Below are 20482 nucleotides of genomic sequence, written 5' to 3' on the forward strand. Positions count from 1 at the left end.
TAGTTTCAAGATATCAGGAATTGAATTACTGATTATCATAACAAAACAGGACTTTTTGATATCTTTAAATCGTATTTTAATATCATTAATCAAATTTAAGATATCAGTAATAAGCTTCACCATATCCTTAATTCATTTCGTGATATCTTAAATTTTATTGCAGATATCTACAATTATTTAAGATATGTTCAATACCATTTAAGATATCTTCAATTCGATTCAAGATTTCTTTAAAACAATTGAAGATAGCAGTAATTCCGTAATAAATGTGAAAACGGCTTGCCATCGGGCTGCTCTTCATGATCGGAGTTTCATCATCATGAGGTGGGATGTCACAGTATGGGATGGAGTGTTTCGCAAATTAAGGTTGGATATTTGCTTGTGCTGGTCAGGATTAATATGGCAGTAATTGTTCACAGAAGGGATGTTTTTGTGACAAGTTATCGTTTTATTTGATTTGGCGGAACATAATTGTCATTCAACTTTTGCACAAGGTGTTTACGCGCAGAGTGATTAGTAAGTCGTTTCGATGTTTGGCGACTGGCGGCATCACACGTTTTTTCACGCGAGAGGAAAGTTTGTCTTTCCCAATACGATAGCGGAGACCACTGATCGCCAGGTTTAGCCATGCCTAAAGTGTGTATGCCGATGTGAAAGGGATCTTCATCTCGACAAAAGTCGAACGGACGCGTGGAGGCATACAACTTATACACCTGCACAGGGCACCGACAGGGATCAGCAGAATTAGACCACATTTTGGACCTTACGTCGCGACAATCACGAGGATTCTCACCGGACGTATTCTTTTCTTGTCTCATGGACAGTTCAAGATATTCTTGATCGTATCCATTAACATGCAAGGTGATGTCCCCCCAACACATGTTGTAGTGATCATTCACAACCCGAAATGGATTGTGTTGTAGAGCCATAGACAGTTTATTATGCTCAATGGATTACTGATTCCAATGGATCCGGACTACCACAGGGACTCGATCTCTTCATCGCCAATTGGGTCGGCTCTCCTTGGTAAGTTGCCACGCCCTTCTTTCTTTAGTTCAATTTTCCTCCACTTTAATACTTTCCGTGATCGTGAAAAAAGAAGACGTGATTGAATAGCCATACCCACTTCGTTTTAGTGATCTCTTGATGCTGCTCTGAAAACCCGTAAGACTGATTGGCTCCTAATTTTCCCCATTTGTTTTTCGAACACAAATGAAAAACTTGCATAGACGTGAGTCTAGTTCGTTTGGGGGTATTTTGTGCATTTGGCGGATTTCATTTTGGACCTTTAGAAAGTTATCAAACAGTTTCAAATCGTACAACCTTTCCTTGGCTGTGTTTTTGTTTTGATCGACAACGCCATCGATCACGCCGTCCTCAACAGCCACAAATCGGTGTGTCGTGCCTTGTTAGCGAAAATCCAATTTTCCCTAGTATCAGTTAAAGCGATAACACAAGTTGGGGTATTTGTCCTACGAAAGCGAGAAATGAGTAATTGCTATAAAAACACCGGATAACCGTAGTTTAGATTAGCGCCCGTGCTGTTCAAACAGAGGAGATTTACCAGAGAGTCGTTTCGTAAAAAATAATACAGTTGGATGTTTAAACACAGGAGAAGAGATGATCAGTTTCTTCATTGAACAAACAACTAGTTTCTTAGTTGATGTGGGTTATGAGGGGACACCTCGGTTTGCCGGCACCTATTGTTCTGGGTTAAAAATTACCCAACCATTACTGAAAAGTGTACAATAGAGGGATTATGAGGATTAAAAAGGGATTTAAAAGAGGGCAACATGACTTTCGTTATTTTATTTCTCATGTACATGCAGCATACATTATAAATCATACATGTGTCCATACATACAAAATATATAAACTTAAAGTCAGAAATTTACATACATTTTAACTCACAAACCAATAACTCTTGCCACAGAATCAGCATATTCTGTTGGTGACTTGAGCCCTGCCAACAACTCCTGCTTTTCCCTCTCAATACCGCTATCCGCATTGCGGTACTTCCTCCTCTTTGGAGGAAGTCACCCACCAGCCTGGATTTGCAGGAGCAGTGACTCTACAAAACACTGTTCTTTTTTATAATGTCAATGAATTTGAATATATTTGGATGGCTCGGCCCCTGTTTGCCTAGCTTACCATGCCATCCTTCCAAATTGTTTGTGGTTCTGGAACCCACTGTCTCGAAGTGCTTCCACATGCTGCGACCATCATTCTCCACCCACTGTTCAGTAACATAATCTGCAAACCTCAGCACCCGTGGATCGTCAAAGTTTGCTTCTACTAGGGCTGCAATCCACACATCGTCGATGTCACACATTCTCACCAGTGGCAGGGCTGGGGCTCTCCTTACCAGGAGCTTCACATTGTCATCGGTCTTATACAAGGTCTGAAGTCCATTCTTCTAGGCATTTCTCCAGATTGCCTGTCTGTAATGAAACAGACAACCTTTGGGCTGGCACTGAAAGGTATCTCTGACAACGTGGGTGGAAGGACGCCAATTCGGACCTGAGATCTGGAACCATTTTGGTAACCAAGGGCATCGCACTAACAATAACGTCGAGGGGTGGAATCACAAACTCAATAAACTTGCAAGGAAGAGCCATCCGAACATTTTTGAAGTTGTTACGTCAAAGAGATCAATCCAACGTAGAAGTCGCCATTCAACGAATTGGAGCCCACTGGTCAGCACCACCCAAAAAAGAGAAGATATCGGCTGATTGACAACCGTCTTCAGGCTCTGAAAGACAATCTCGTCAACAACGTCATCGGCGTACCAAGTACAAAGATCACGTTGGTGACCTGATCCACTTGGAGGGAATGACTTGAACACAACGTGTATGCCAGCGCAACCGCAAATATATTATAGAATGTATTTATGTATTTACCATTATATTTTAAGATATAAGTTATTGTTGTTTTTGTAGAAATTATAATGTACATCTATGAAATATTAAAGTATTAGAGTTATTAAATTTGTTAATGTAAAGTACTTTTGTGCAACTATACTATACTTCAGCATCTAATAAATTACTACTGTGATTACGGTATACGCATTTCTGTGTTTTTCTTGTAATTTGAGAGTCCTGGTAAAGCAATATCCCGTGTTTACTGTAGCGTGACCAGTCTTACTGTAACTTCACGAAAGCGAAGAGATTTTAGAGTTGATTATGGCTAGGTTTCGCTCTTCCGGCCCAGAACCCACAAATCTACCTTGGGCATCTGTGTTCGTTGTCTGCTTTGCCGCGCTCGACGACGTTTCGATTACGAAACGTTTGTCACAGGGAATTTTTGATAATCTGCCTTCATCACAGTCAAATTCAAATTCGGTACCATCAACCTGTAACGAGTAATATCCATTTGTCAACACTGATATCACTGTAGCACTCCCCCTATGATCCATAAAATCATTGTCTCCAACATCAAAGGTATCCATGTTGTAAACACCTGCTTACATGCACCGGCGAAAAAAGTCCCACCTCCGGTTATCTAATTTGCATACTGATGTCATTTGGGTATGACATACATGTTTTTATGTCATAAGCTTATGTCATGGATAACTGCTTGCGTTAAATGATAAAAAGAGGATTTTTCATGTGTCGTACGCCACGAGTGAAAATATCTCCTTTTCCCCCATCACGAGATGAAACATGATATTTCACGAGACATATGGAATATCCCATTTATTATATACTTTTTGTGTAGGTGTCTACCGGAAAATTAAGTTATTTCATTACAAATGTAAAACTTTGAAACGTCAATTCTCCCTACCTGACACACAGGGACAGTTAACCACGCCTCATATTTGCGACTTAAAAGTAGTTCTGTGTTTGCAAAATCTATAACAATATAAATAAAAGTATCCAAAAATATTTATGGTCACGAAAATTCTTCAGCATGCATTTAGATATGATTATATGCAAAAGCAACTTTAACCAAAAATATTCTTGAAAACTAGGACTGTTGGAAGCGAAAGAGTACACTATAGTCAAGTAACAACTTTGCGAAACGAACCATCTCGATTGACGAGTTAAATGAGATATTTACAGTTTGTAACAAAACATTAAAAAACGACAAGAAGTGATAGTAACTCCATAAATGACCACCTGTCATTATTTTGCCTTGTCAAAGTGGAACTAACGTAAAAGGGACGTCAACCGTTTGTGTTCGGGCTTGACACAACAATAAAGGGAAATTTAGGGGAGGTAACTTGTATGACAATAGTTCCGTCAAAGTAATATCTTTACTGCAGTGAAATACCAAGTGTCTTGTTCACTGCAATAAAAATATCACTTTTCTCAACTCCAGAAAACTCAGTCTTTCACACTGAAGTATATAATAAATACAATTATGCAAAACAATATGCAAAGCCCACTGAAAGGCTTGTTTTAATTTTCTCGTGTGTTGTAGCGATTCGCTTGTAATATGGAGTTTTAATATCTTCTGTATGGTTGTAAGGGGCGTTATAAGACCTACTGGCATCTCTGTTGGACTCGGGTTTCAGTCATTCTGATATTGTCCTGCGTACGATGTTCTGAGCCACTGAAATCATATAGTCTGGGGAATAGTGTACAGTTGATTGTAATGTATGTGATAGCTCTATTAAAATGCCATAATGTGATATCCTACATATCTCAGTCTATGCTTCAAACGGGTTGCAGCCGTCTATAAGGCGCCGCAATTCGATGTGCAGAGTTGCGTATAATTCGGGTTCGAATCCCGTTTCGCCCCGATTATGTTACTGGATTTTCAGCACCATACCCGTACTCGTGGGCTTCACCGAAGTGGTAAACGTCCGAGACCTGCATCACTTCGGGCTTCTTCCGACATTATTTATTTGTTTGTTGTTTAACGCCGCACCAAGCAATATTCCAACAATATATGGCGATCTGTAAATACTAGTAATCGAGTCTAGACCTCACAATCCAGTGATTGATATCATTAGCATCCATCTGCGTAATTGGGATACGATGACATGCATGGACCAAGTCAGCGATCCCGTTAATCGTCTCTTAAGTTGGTTGGTTTGTTGTTTAACGCCATACTCAGCAATATTTCAGCTATATGACGGCGGGCTGTAAATAATCTAGTCTGGACCAGACAATCCATGCAGTGATTGATATCATGAGCATCGATCCACGCAATTTGGATCGATGACATGCATCAACCAAATCAGCGAGCCTGACCAACCGATCCCGTTAGTCGCCTCTGACGACAAGCACAGCCGCCTTTTACAGCAGGCATGGGCCGTCTCTTAAGACAAGCATGGGTTGCCGAAGACCTATTCTAACCCGGATCTTCAAGGGTCGCCATGTCAGAATGATAAGATCTGATTGATTCAAGCGATCTTGATGAAATACTATGAATCCTGCCTTGGGGGGAAATTAATTTCTCAGCGGCAGAATATATCCCTTATATCCCGTCACGAACAATACAAGGTGCACGTGGATTTCTGAGTGGGAGAATAAATCCCTTATACCCCGCTTCGAGGCAAAAAGGCCTCACGATTTTTCCGAGTCAGTAAATAAAAACACATGTACCCCGAGTGTTACTGCCACGGCGAGTGGTATGAAACGTAACGAGGGAAGCATAAACCCACCTGTACCCAGACATCTTCCCGAGGCAAGGGAGTTAACTGACTGTAAAAGCCCAGTTTCCACCCTTGCCGAACAAGGCTGGTATTATGGAGTTAGAATTTGGCTGGACTAATGAGTCTATGCATAGTCCAATCAAAATCGCGCAATGAAATCGAAATCCGGTTCGTGAACTGTCGTGCAGATTTCGGTCGAATGCAGGATTTGCAAAACATGTGCACCGCCAACTTGTTGTCAACAGATATTTTCCTAATCTTTTCATGTTTTTAATCAAGGTGCTCACGTGATTTGATGCACTTCGCGAAAGACCCGTTTGATATAGATATTAATTATCGATCAGATCGTCTTGACTGGGCGCCGCAATTTTATTTGAAGCAAATGCAAGTGATACTGAGAGGTGGAATCTGATTGGTCCATAGGAGAGGCATAGAAGGGGCATAACTCGTAATAACCACTGGTGGTGCTACGATCGAGCCCAGGAATTCCAGCCTAGTTCGGCAAGGGTGGAAACTGGACTCTTAAAGTGAGTTAACTCTCTTACCCAGAGTGATACTGCTACAACTTATAATGTAACGCTTGTATACATAAATAACAACAATGTTTGGTGGTATCATCAGCTGTGGTCGCTTTATACAATGCGTGTATTGTTGTCATGTTTTGTTTGTTTGTTGTTTGACGTCGCACCCAGCAATATTCTAGCTATATGACGGTGGTCTGTTTATAATCGAGTCTGGACCAGACTATTCTAACCGGATATTCACGGGTTCCTCCCACGTGAAGCTGACACACCGTGATGGATAATTGAAATATAGTTCAAAGGGGCGTTAAAACTCAACTCGATCGCTATACTTCGAACGTAGGTACTTTACGAAGCTGGTATATTTAAAAACAAATCATTCACGCTTACGCTTGTGAAGTCCGGATTTGTTTTTAACTTATTTAAGTAATTGTGATTTGTCTAGATTGCATTGCTCGGGTAGGAAATTATATATACCGTCGCTGGATGTTGTTTTACGCTGCGTCTAAACAAATCCCACCATATTAAATGTCGGTTCTGTGACGAAAGATCAATGTCGCACTTTTTGGTCTTGAGAAAATGGCGATGGAGAGGCCGCTTCCGTATTTGCAAACACTTCTAGTTTACATCTTTTATTTGTAAAATTATGATTTTTTTTATTATCATGTCAAATTCGGATTTATGCTGATGTTTATACAATTCTGAAATATTAATTTTATGCATGGCTAATTAAAGAAAACACCTAAGAAAAGAATGTTGTGTGGTCTATGTGTATTTCTAATGCAGTTGTTGAAAAGGACTTAACATCATAAGTATCAGCTAATCCAGTTTTCATTCCGAATAACAAAACAATTGGGCGCTCATAAAACCACAGTTATCTCCCTTCGATGGGAAACGCGTATGGAGCTTTTGTCTGTTTATTGATCTTACAGAGCGCCTGTCTTGTCGATGTGTGGTATCAATAGTAACCGCTGAGGTTAAATTAAGAGCTCGGGGTATACATAGCGCCGGGCTACAGCCATCGCGGTGCGGACTTACTTGCATTGCACGTGTTGTGTTGCAAATTAATAAGAGTAAAATCGTGCACATCGCCATGGATGTAATTGCAGTGCGGAATTCACTGGAAGACCTGACCCTGATGAATTCATCAGGAAATGATGTGAGTTGAGCACAAAGCCTTCTGTAACGTCCATACTTTAACCACGACGATGTCATCCCAATCGACCACTGCGAAATGATAAAACTGCCCCGTGCAGATACTAATGTGTGTTGTCTTTGGATGTGACACTTAAAAATTATAACATGTTCTTATGCTAAAATACCTGTAGAGCAAATGTGACCCGAGAGGCCGGGCTGCCATCAGATAGTGTCTCCCATTTCCGCGTTGGCTTCAAATCCTCTTCGTTGAGCGAGGTACCACCCTGTAACACGAGGTTCCTTCGCGGTTTATAGTCAGCAAAAAGAGCGACAAGCTCCGGCTGATATCGGTTCATTCTTATACAACGAACAGTGGCGGAGAGTAAAACTGCTGAGTCATTGCCTTGTATAACTGACCGTAATAGGGTCAGTGCGCGCGAACTCTTGTCCTCGCCACTTGAAATAGAATCACGAATTTACGCGATTATTAATTAACGAAGATTGCTACCAATGTTCTAATTGTTATAAAGCGTAAAAAGCAATTCCGGCGAGTTGGATTATTCCTCACAGTAATGACAAAACTTACAAAGTGCGCTTTTCGAGAAATATCCATTTGGCTAGCGATAAACACCATCATTGTGTTTCACAATGTGGGTAAGGGTCGGCTGTCATGTGACTGCGAGTTGCCATATCTAACAACGCGCGTTCATAATAACCAGCATAAACTGAAAGACAAACACGTGCACGTGTTGTATTTAAAGCCTGTTGGCCTAGTTCGAGATGCACACTCTAAACGTGAGCCTTGATTCTCGACACCAGTGCAGGTGTATGTGGTTTGTTTTTGTCATGCGTTAGGGTAGGGAAGAGTTGTGTTTGTTTTTTGTAGTTGTTTTTTTATTCTCCAGATAGTTGCCACGGTTTTAGAATTAATCATTACAGACTCACGTGGCAAGATGTATAGGCCTTGGTGTGATAATAACATTACTTAAAATAATATGTACCAAAATAAGAGTTAATATATCAATTAACTTGTTCTAAGAATAAGTCCATTTTTTTTAAGTAAATCTAAATTATCCTTACGTTTGCTTTGTTGCATTATGTATAACAACCTTGAGTTCTTTTACAAAATTATCAAAAATACAAATAACTTTTAATACTTTAGGTTTCTCTCTATTATATATTAAAATACAATTATGAAAACAAAGATTATAATTAGTTTCATTTCAGAGATTAAATGTTAGTCTAACGTGTCGCTTTTGGAAACAACGAGTCTGTCCTCAGTTGATGTTCCTTTGGTTGGTTTGGTGGTTAACACTACACGCAGCAATATTCTAGCTATATGACGGCTGTGTGTAATTAATCGCGTCAGGACCAGATAATCCAGTGATTTACATCATGAGCATAGTGAGTGAGTGAGTGAGTTTGATTTTACCCCGCTTTTAGCAATATTCCAGCAATATCACGGCGGGGGACACCAGAAATGGGCTTCACACATTGTACCCATGTCGGGAATCGAACCCGGGTCTTCGGCGTGACGAGCGAACGCTATTACCACTAGGCTACCCGACCGCCCCTCATGAGCATAGATCCACGCAATTGGGATAAGATGACATGCATCAACCAAGTCAGCGAACCTGACCACCCGATCCCGTTAGTCGCCCCTTACAGCAAGAATGGATTGCTGAAGACCTATTCTGTAGGGCTGCAACGATACAGGAAGGTCATAATACGATACATATCTCGATATGCTGGTCACTATACGATACATATCTCGATATGCTGGTCATGTACGATACGTATCTCGATAGGCAAAGATACGGAGAGAAAAAAACAGAAAATCACAGTACTCCACTTTTATTAAGTTTCAGGACACGTCAAGATTGGACCTTTCATGATTTTGGAACAGTCAAAATTATTTTAGAATAACAGCTAGACTGCTGGAGTAGTTGTTAAGCTTCAAAGTGAACCTTTCTCTAACTTTCCTTCAAAACACTCCAAATTTCAAAACCAGAAAACTTCAAAGTTCTAACACCAGAAAATAATCGATGTACTTCCTTCACATCTGAATAGTTTAACTTCGGGGGGGGGGGGGGGGGGTGTTTAAATGTCAACATTGTCAGGGGACAGTGATGCCCCCTATTTTTACGTACGGAACAATTTGACCTCTACGTAGGTACTTCCCGCGCTACATGTATTTCGATTGCGAAAACATATTATGTAATATAATAGTCAATTTGCCACAACTTTTAACGAGTCAAAGTGTGGCATTTATGATATATGTATCCATTCTCTGGGAACTAAAGTTCGTTTCAAGGCGTGAGTAGCGGTAATCTGACCATGGTTGCTGGAATTGTGCGATCTCCCGATCACTTCACACACGATTTCGCTGAAATAATAAGCAATATTGAATGAAATTTTGAATAAACTTAATAAAATATATTGCAAACATTAGTCCAGATATAGAATGATCACGTTTTTATAACCAGATAGTATAATAACAGGATTAAATTGCGTACTTCAGTTAGGATTTGCTGACTGGTATTTGCGGTGTTTCGTGATCAACCAATAATAGTTTTTTTAGATGGGGAAAAATATCGTGTCAGTGTAAAACTTGAGTTTCATAAAAATGTAAGTAAATTTTGTGAGGCATGCGTTACCGCGCTGTAGGCAAGTTAGCGCTATATTGAAGGGCACAATAGCGAGAAACACTAGCTGTAGATTTTCGTTCCGTATCGTGGCGTGTCGATAAATAGGCCCACGTGTATCGTGAGTCAAATATCGCGATGCTCGGAATGTCGGTGTATCGTTTCACCCTTACTATTCTCTCCTGGATCTTCAAGGGTCGATGCTACTGGTTCAAAGGCAACCTCAAACAAAAAAGTAGAGTTCAGACAAAAGCAACAAAAACAGACAAAAGCAACAAAAAGCCAGAATGTTTTCAATGCAGTCTTGCTTGATAACAGATTGAGGTCACGCCAATGGACAACCATGGAAGGGGCGCGAGACATAGCTCTGAAGCTAAGGCAATAACCAACTGATATCGTATGGCTCAAAAGACAATGTTTCAGGGCATAGGTTCCGGCTGGCACGGCCCCTATCTAAATCCCGAGTTGGGAACGTACGTTAGTCAACTGGGACACCTGAAGCAGTGTTTTGTGTGAGTTATATTATTGGGACATCGTTAATTACATAATGAGTGATACGTTGCACTAAATACAATATCAAGAAACTACTGAAATAAATATTGATTTTCCAGAATTACATGTATACAATGAAGGAAGATAGGGACACAGTTGTAGTTGAAGCATTCGTGTATACATTTTACTTACTGGAACTGTATATTTGAAGTTTATTACCAATAACATTCACGTATGTAATAGAGGCACTTAAAAGGGCACACCCAAGTCAAGAGCTTCATTGTTATATGTTACACGCGAATAATAAATTATCCCACTACGCCGAGTTCGATACTTATCTCTGTGCAAATAGCGATAGGGGAGATATTAGCGTTGTGGTATCAATACATATCACGGGGAGAAGCAACAGGGTGGACGCGTCCACAATAGAAAAAGCTTACTTTTGTCTGCAACAAATGCTCGTGTTTCATTTGATTCGTTTAATGTAAGAACAATATATATGTTGCTGTATGAAATTAATGCTTTTATTTGTTTTGAAACATTTTCTAATATACTTGACAGTTACAAATATGAAATGAGAATATATACATGAGGAAGATATTTACTTGCATTGTAGCTCAACATGCGAAAAGGGACGCGTTATGTACGTCTACTTAATTAGTAGTGTAAAACACATACACACACGTACGCTCGTGCAACAGATTAATGATATATCTCAAACGACTACCCTACAATCATTAACACTATTTAAAAAATAAGGCAATTATGACACACCCAACTACATGTATTCAACAGTAAGCAGGAATTCGGGCAATGTACATTTTACAAATCCTCTAAACCACGTTCGAAATCGAACGTGTTTACCCAGTGATACCCGCCCATGCCAAAATAGCCTTTTTCGACGAATCCATTATGTTAAAAATTTTCGGGTGGGTAAATACTGCAGCATCTTAATACGTACTCAGGCCAGTAGCGTACACATGTATCATATATAACCTTTATTGTCCTCGCACTGAATCCTGGCAAGTTGTATTCCGACCATATTTGAAGGTTTATGTCATGTGTCGACACCCCTACAAACTAAATCAGCTTACCCGTGGCTAGTTGGTACACACTTTGGCCTTTCACACCAAACCCGTAGTATCAGGGGAGTCCTTACAATGGATGATACGAAAGGGAATTCTGGAAGGACACTGATAAAAGTGAGTCCTGTTGTTTCGCAGGAGGCGCTCATATCCACAACGGAGGGCGGAAATGAGTCTGTGCGCTATGGAACCACGGACAACGGCAGCGCAACTGTTGACCCTGAGGCAGGCTTCCACCTGAGCGGTTCTCGAGACTACCTGTCATCTGTCCTCTCAATCCACAACTGTTTCTATTCCGTGGCAGTAAAAACTAAAGCATGTTGCGGCACAACGGAAACGAAGACCATTTTAAAAGATTTAAAGTAAGTTTTGTTATTGACATAAGAACATCACCCGTAGTTGCATGCTAATAAGCACAGCAGGGACTTGTTCGTTTCTTTTAATTCTATATCTAATCTATATATATTTCTTGATTCGAGCAAGAAAAGTCTAGAATCTATATTATATCGTGAATTTATCATTTTTGTGTCATAAATATGTTGACATGTATATTTATGATATTTTTGACGGTCCGTAGACTAGATCTATTTTAACTGTCAAATATAACATAATGTAGTTGAAACTAGAACGATTCGATCATTACTGTCATATCACTTGGAACGTAAGTGGAAATTAAAATACGATAGCAATGGTCACTGATGACTGAATCGTGCTACATGTTATTCTTATTTCAAGTTTGTTTATCGTTTTTTCTTTTTTATTGCAAACATTATCTTTTCCGACATTGACAAACTGAAGAAGCTGGACTTGAACATGTTTTATTCTCTTATTAAGACATCATATTTTGTTCACATCATTGGCATTTTACTGGGTTTTCTGGAGGGATGTTATGGAAAATTGTGTGGAATTTGATCTCGCTATGAGCTACAGTGCGTGCCATGGCACAAATTTTATATTTTCCTGGAATTTGCCAATCATCATTTTAAGAATGAAAACAAAGAAAAATTACAAAAGAAATTCACTAATATCCATCTGTTATTCAGATGCCTTTTTAAGCTATCATTTTGTGATCATCAGTTGGCGATTTAATTTTTTTCTAACAATTTGTTCTCAACAATTGAGCAGTGTGACATTACATTGCTTCAGCTGACAAATCAGCTTTGAGATAATCTCTAAAATATACATCTGCAAATATCAGGAAGTTAATTACTCTTGATCATTCAACCCAGGGCTTGAGTTAGGCCTAGCTATATGAAACATGCACCACTGCAACCTTTTATGTCAACATGCAACCTAATATTTATGTCTACAGGCACGGAAATATAAAACAATTTCAAATTTGTGTCTTGACTAACCAAGAGTTACCCACACAACATCGATCTTTGAACACACTCAATACCTGTTATTATTCAAACACTGCCTGCAACCCTGATGGGTAATATGATCCAATGTTGTCTTGCAGTGGTATCTTCAAGCCAGGCATGAATGCTATCCTTGGACCAACTGGAAGTGGGAAGTCATCGTGAGTGCTAGTGTCATGTCTTAATTAATGTTGAGCCCAGTATTCATCAGGTGTTTCATTAGTGTGTTCATTCATCGGGTGTTTCATAAGTGTCGATATTGATAAGTATATGTTTGATTGAATACAGACAAACACTTTGGTGTGTCGTTTCAGCCCTGTTACGTTGAAGAATTGATATTATTAGAGACCTCAAATTTACAAGTGAAGATCCGGGGTAGAATAGGTCTTCAGCAACCCATGCTTGCCATAAAAAGGCGACTATGCTTGTCGTAAGAGGTGAATTACGGGATCGGGGGGTCAAGCTCGCTGGCTTGCTTGATGGATGTCATTGTATCCCAATTGCGTGGATCGATGCTGATGATGTCAATCTCTGGATTGTCTGGTCCAGACTGGATTATTTACAGACCGCCGTCATATAGCTGGAATATTGCTGAGTGCGGTGTTAAACAACAAACAAACAATGGCCAACTTTGTAACATATTCATTTATTCTGTATGTAGCATAGACTGGAAGCAGTCCCTTTTATCAAATTAAATTATAAAATAATTTAAGGTGTGCTTCATTTCTCTCTAGGTATGTTCCGTGTATACATTATATCTTGCCGAAACGTCTGTGAATGGAGGCTGGTGATATCTAGATCATGGCTGTTCTGAAGTAACTAAATCCCTATTTTGTGTAGTCTATGCAAGATTATTATTTTGGATAGTGTGTGTATGCCATGGCCGAAGTGACAGATAAAAGAGTTGATGAGGCATTACTTGGTTGATGACACTTGGACCACAGCTAGATGTGTTTGTTTCAGACTGCTGGATGTGTTGGCCGGCCGGAAGGACCCAGTTGGCCTGAAGGGGAGCTTGCTGTTGGATGGTGCCCCGCCCCCTGACAACTTCAAATGCATGGTTGGGTATGTTGTGCAGGTGCGTACACTATGGGGCAGCTATGTGATAGAAAGGACTGACGTACTGCTATTTGTTCTGCCTGTTGATAAAGACATATCAACTATTAATATGTCTTGCCACTTTGTCAACAAGAAAATGTTCTTATCTTCCTTTAAACGCTAAATGCTGTAGGTAAACATATTTTTTTACGCCCAGGCTTTACAGGAAACCAGCACTGATAAAGCTTATAGGCAGCATGTGTCAGGCTGTCACTAGGATACCACCCTATCTAGCCTACTGCAACGGCTAGTGACACATGTGAGTACATAGGTCAGGATATACCTCCCTATCTAAGCTAATTCACAGGCGGTGGTGCACATGACTACACCTGAGCTTGGAATGTGCTCTCTGAGAGGAATGTTGTGGCATGGTGTCTGTTGAAAACTTCATTTTTGGTCAAATCTTGCATTATAATTCTTGTTAAATTTCATATGTAGCAAAAGTATATGGTTGCAACCTTTAGTTTACACGACCCCCTGTCTTTCAAGGCCTATGGTGCTGAAATTTTGTATCAATAATCCCAGCTATGTTGTCTCTACATTTTGATTTGATTTTAAATCATTTTTGGCCATAACTAAGCCTTTCTATGTGTATCATTGTGAAATTTGATATGGAATGAAATATAATGCCTTTTTGGGGAATATTTGGATATCTTTTCAAGCTACAACCTTTTGCTTTCACATACCCTCGTTTTTCTGATGTTACTGCATTTTCCACATCTAATTATTAATGGCCATCTTTTTTTTGAAAATGTATTGACATTTGTCATAGGTGTAGTTTGTAGTAGGTGTTAAGTCAAATTGTAAATGCTGCGATATTAATTTCAGTTTGGTACAGAATTTGAAAAACATGTTAGACCCAAATGTACACTAGCCTGCCACTATGTTTCATCAAATTGTCTGCATACACTGGAAAATTGTAGGTCTTCGCATATGGTTGCCATGGAAGCCAACCAAACTTGACATTGAATAATAATGGTTCAAGCAATATTGGGAAAAATATAAAATTTCATCTACATTTTCACCATCCTACACGTTTGGATGTAGGAGAAAGTAACAAAGCAGGCCCAAATTTTGCCAGGATGGCAAGCTAGCGTTTAAGGGCAATGTGACTTGTGTGTTTGTTACCCAGTGTCTGGTGAAAGACAAAACAGCTGCTGTTTTGGCCCTTAAAGCAAGGGCTAGTGAGCTACAGCACCCTGAAGTGGGGTTTACTTTTTGTGATGAACGATTTAAAAGATACATCAATCTGTGACTCCAGTAACCCTGACATTGACCTTTGTAGCGGAAAGACCTTGACACTTTGACCATGCTCTTTAATATCTTCACCTCTGATATTGCTGGACTGATTAAGTTGAAATTAGGGTTCCTTCTAATGAAGACATGTTATCCAGTTCAAATCAGTAAAATTAATTTTTGTTGTGTTTTGCACTCTGATAGGCTAAATTGGCCATGTGTTTGCATTGCTTTTCCCACCTAAGAAGATCCAGGTTAGAATAGATCTTCAGTAACTTCAGCCGTAACAGGCGACTAACAGGTTAGTTGATGCATGTCATCATATTCCAATTGCCTAGATCGATGCTCATGATATGAATCACAGGATTGTTTGGTCCAGACTCGATTATTTACAGACCGCCGTCGTTCATCTGAAATATCGCCTAGCTATCTTTCAATCAACTATAAACAACTATTGCTGTGTATGCAAATCGTGCTCTTTTCTTATTGACAAGGATTACCATTCAAATTTAGGATGATGTCGTCATGGGAACTCTTACAGTGAGAGAGAATTTCCAGTTCTCTGCAGCTTTACGTCTCCCCTCGAATACCTCACAGATGGAGAGAGACAGTCGTGTGGATGCTGTGATTGATGAACTAGGGTTGAACCAGTGTGCTGATACCAGGGTGAGATTTACATCCTTGGATCACTTCAGTTTACATGTCTTGCTGAATCTGGGCATTGAAACATTGCTGAGACCACAGTCCCTTCTGTTGACATAATCATTAGTTCATATTGTATCAATAGGTTCAGGGTAATTTATTCAGCTGACTCAACATACATACGAGGGGCGTTCAATAAGTTTTGCAACTTCAATATGAGACCTAGTCGCAGAATATCTTTTGCACTTTTATTTTTCGTTATAATCTCCATTCACCTCAATACACTTATTCCATTTGTCCTTCAAGCTTTTAATACCACATTTATAGAAATCCGCAGATTGGCCCTCTAACCACGCCTCTGTGGCAGCCTTTATGTCCTTGTCATCCTGGAAGCGTCTTCCACGTTTGGCAGATTTCATTTGCCGAAACAGGAAGTAGTCACTGGCGACTAAGTTTGGGCTGTAGGGTGGGTGATTTAACTGTTCGTATCCACATTCACAAAATTCACATATGGATTTCTTTTGCTTTGCGCGTTGTTCATGTTTATCGAGATTGTGACCACCCTTAGGTGAATGAAGCCATCACATCTAACTTATTGTTGTGTCTGGAACTTGTTATGACACATGTAACCTGATGTTATGACTAGTGTCACACCTGCCACAAATTGACATTGTTTGTGTAAACACAAATGCCCAAGTTGCAAAACTTATTGAACGCCCCTCGTATATTGCAGATATGAAAACTTAATAATAAACCTTGAGAATATTATTGGAACCCTCTATGTCTACAGGGCTCGCATTTTTGTAAACTTAAACTAACCAAGGGTGGGTAACTTGGGGTTACGGGATCCACAGGAATGGATCCAGGGGTGGGAGTAGGTTTTCTGAAATACTAGCCCTGGAGATACAGAGGATGAGGATAGGGAGGACCCTTGCTCTGACATCAAATTTAACTGGTGTATGGTTTTAAAAAGTGGCTCGTATTGTCAATTGTCTAAGCATTAGGGTGCTATTACAGTGTATATATAGTATATGCAAAACAATTCAAGTTTACTTGTTCCTGGAGGTCTGCTGTGAGGCCTACATTGCCAAGGTTGAGGATGAGTTTGTGATTATTTACCTAGGTTGGTAATGAGTTTATTCGTGGTGTGTCCGGTGGCGAGAGAAAGCGAACAAACATCGGTATGGAGCTGATCATCTCCCCTCCCGTGCTGTTCCTGGATGAGCCAACCACAGGCCTGGATGCCAGCACGGCTAACGCGGTCATGTACTTGCTCAGAAGGTGAGAAGGAACTGACATGACCCACACTTTATATCCATGGTGGATTCTCAGATCTATGGCAGATTCCACAAATAGGGCAGTTTTATCATCGGTGCAGGTATTGCATATCAGTATCAGTTTCACCATAGAAATAATTTTCTAAGACCTTCCACACCATCCTCTTTACAGGAGGAGTTTAAAAAATCATTTCAAAATTATTGGGGCATTAGGGTCTTTTCGATACTGTTATCTCTCTATGCCGACGTGAATCCCTATAAGAAAACCTTCATTTTTTTGTGTGTCTGGCTCAGTTGTTTTTAACTGATTGCTTTGTCTAGCAGTAATCCTTGCAAACATGACGTTATAGAACAGTGAGTAATTTGATATCTCAAATGAGATGATGCATGCATAGTCTGTCAGGTGGCTATTTTTGATTGGATTAGAATTTGACTAGACTGGAATTTCCCACAATAATCACATAATGGCTAAATGTTTGACCCAGCAGTTTTGGTATTACAAATACTCTTTGTATAATAGATCTACAGAAAGTGTATCTCAATAACAATAGCCGAGACAGAATGGTCATCATTTCCTTAGACCTTACTTGTATTTGCTTCAGACTGGCCTTGAAGGGTCGTACCATTGTGTTCTCGATCCACCAGCCGCGCTTCTCTATATACAAAGTGTTTGACAACCTCATGTTGCTGTCCGGGGGTGAGGTCGTCTACCATGGTGCAGCACCTGATGCTCTTGACTACTTCAAGTCTGCCGGTATGTCCCAGCTTCACACCACCTGTGGAGTGACTGTGATTCAGATCAAGCATTATACTTACAGTTGTTGTTGTTTTTTATGAGTAGATTTTGACATGGTTGGCTTTTTGAAACAAGCTTATGCCTGAGATACTTCAGTCCCACAGATCATGGAGAAAGTCTTTTTCCGTTTCAGAAATGTTATAAAGCAGAATGCAAATATAAATGAGACTTTTGTCTTCCAGGTTACATCTGTGAGGAACACAACAACCCTCCCGACTTCTTCCTGGATGTCATCAATGGCGACTACAACACTGTCACCAATTTTGAGGCCCAACAAGACAAGACAGCTAATGGAAATGGTTTGTTGAGTCATTTATAACCATAGAGTTTGATCATCATTGAAATACGTAAATCATGTACCTTATAAGAGTGAATATAAGTGTAGACTTGAATCTGCTATGTTTTGTTTTTGAGTTATGTCATTATACTCATACCTTGACAACTTAAAGAGGGGGAAATTTCACAAAGCCCAGGTTGTAGATATTTAACGCTAGTGAAACCCATTAGTTCAAGCATGGTACTAGCAAGCTTAGAATCTTGGCTTGGAACCCAAAACTATCGGATCCTGGCATGGTTAATGGATGCAACTCTGCAAAGCTACTTGGCCAACCATGCTGCATACCTTACATGGCAGATGGTAGAGTTGAGTCTGTATCTTGTGTTGCCAGGTTACATACATATAGAGAATCTCACCCGAGTGTCTTTTGATATCAAATATATCAACACGAGTTGATAAAAGTGGGAAAACTCTGAGGCTATTTATCATCCAACATCATTCTTCCAACTTTTTCAGTCTGTAGACAGTAATAAGCAGTGTCTTAAGTGTAAAAAGTTCTGCTAACAGCTTCAGTAGCAGAGCCATTAGTGATGTCATTTGATTGTGATGTCATGGTAACCAATGAGGCCACAATGGTCTGCAAAGCATTGTGATGCAATTTCATTGCAGTGATATCTACAGTGTAGATATCGCTTGATCTCACCAAAGCGATATCTCCTGTGAAAGCCAGTTTTGGATAATAAATCAGGTTTATACCAGATGTTTTCTTTAAGCATCAGACATGTTAAGGTTGAAACATGACTGCGAAGGGATCCAGGGGAAGAAAGCCTTAAACTGTCTGGGTCAAAGGGTTTGAAATCGGGGTCCCAAAGAAATGTAACAACAATTGAATATAACTATGTTAATTAAAAAAAAACAGCTGACTGCCTTGGTGGTTTTATCATCCAGCGCAACACGTTTTGCTGGGGCTATTAAGATTGACACACTCAGTCTGTGCGTGCGCCCAGCCATCCATGCAAGATGTCGTTTTCGGAGCAGATCTTGAAAACCATACAATATTTCATCACCAAACTTGACACATAGATAGGTCCAATGGTGAACTGCCTTTTGATAGTTTTTGAGTTTAGAAGAACGGTTTTGTTTGAGTTTCCATTGTCAATAACTTTAACTATGGTTGGAAATGTTGGCACTGCTCAATTCCACAGCAAATCTTGAAAAATGTACACTCATCAAGTTGGACTTGAAGTAAGAATCAGATGATTTGTTCTTTCAAATTTGTCGGGGCCAGGGGGATTTGTCATCTTCTGATGACTCTTGTTATTATTGTAGTTTTCTACGACCCAGTGAATGCACTCTGTACTTTATTTTGTGTCCATTTTCAGTAAGATTCTGTAAATCCCAATAGAAATGCCAAGCATTGGCTCTGTGGACAAATATGGCAAGGGTAACCATTTATCTACCACTGAGATCAGTTACTGCCAGTCAGCCAATACATACCCAAGTGTCCACCATTACACAATCATATGCAGTGGTGTTGTGTGCTGACACCAAATATTGACACAGGTCGTAGTAATAAAATACCCCGGTATATGATCGAAATCCTTTCTAATACCAAGAGCCTGAGCTTGTCTAGATCCCAAGAAACTGATCATGGTACTTGATAATGATAGTTGAAGCTAACTTAAAGCCAGAGTATTAAAACATCTTTGTTAAAGTTTACTTATCTGATAAAGAGTTCAGTATGTGCAGTTTGTGAAAAAGAACAGGATGGCAGCCTAGATATACATGTACATGGAAAATATATTCAATATGTTTAGTATTTTAGTAGGCTAGACATATTTAGACTCATATCAAACAAGTATTGACCCTTGTGAAATACATGTTTCATTGTAATAAAAAGTGATTTTGTTCTGTAGCAGTTTTTCGAAGCTGAAAAGGAACTTTTTTTCATACACAATTGTGAATCTGTCAATACAGAGTTATCTCCCCTTTCTGTTTCATTTGACAGTTCCTGTACAATTGCACATTCAAGTCACTGTCACTTTGTTGCATATCATTCAGTATTGCTTACAATGATTTAAATCACTTTTCTAGGAAGACTTTTTGTATTCTTGAATGTTATGTTTTCAGATGTAAGCAAGAATCTCCAAGAAAATCTTGTACAGAGATTCAAAGAGTCACGGTGGCATCAAAAGTAAGTACAGTCAAGTCCCGTTAATCCCAAATTGATGGTTACATATGATTATGTCAGATTAACGAGTATGTCGGATAAACGAAATTAAGTAGTATCAACATTCGTGATCGAAAATCGGA

At 39.6% G+C, this 20482-nt stretch overlaps 1 protein-coding gene across 2 annotated transcripts in view; it reads left to right on the top strand.

The window, feature by feature from the left end:
• Window positions 1-20482, top strand: part of LOC124126298 (broad substrate specificity ATP-binding cassette transporter ABCG2-like) — a 46951-nt gene that overhangs the window by 8121 nt on the left and 18348 nt on the right. Inside the window, exons 1-9 of one of the 2 annotated variants that reach the window (XM_046489690.2) lie at window positions 7103-7282; window positions 11621-11844; window positions 12945-13004; window positions 13807-13921; window positions 15691-15843; window positions 16943-17100; window positions 17699-17850; window positions 18075-18191; window positions 20300-20363. In XM_046489690.2, coding sequence (XP_046345646.1) covers window positions 7217-7282; window positions 11621-11844; window positions 12945-13004; window positions 13807-13921; window positions 15691-15843; window positions 16943-17100; window positions 17699-17850; window positions 18075-18191; window positions 20300-20363 — 1109 coding nt within the window. In that variant the 5' untranslated portion in view covers window positions 7103-7216. Of the gene's footprint in view, window positions 1-7102; window positions 7283-11620; window positions 11845-12944; window positions 13005-13806; window positions 13922-15690; window positions 15844-16942; window positions 17101-17698; window positions 17851-18074; window positions 18192-20299; window positions 20364-20482 lie in introns of those variants that run through there. The other variant, XM_046489691.2, reaches the window with a different exon arrangement.

Source organism: Haliotis rufescens, unplaced genomic scaffold, assembly GCF_023055435.1.
Source record: "Haliotis rufescens isolate VD_foot unplaced genomic scaffold, xgHalRufe1.0.p SCAF_11, whole genome shotgun sequence".
Lineage (NCBI taxonomy): Eukaryota > Metazoa > Mollusca > Gastropoda > Lepetellida > Haliotidae > Haliotis > Haliotis rufescens.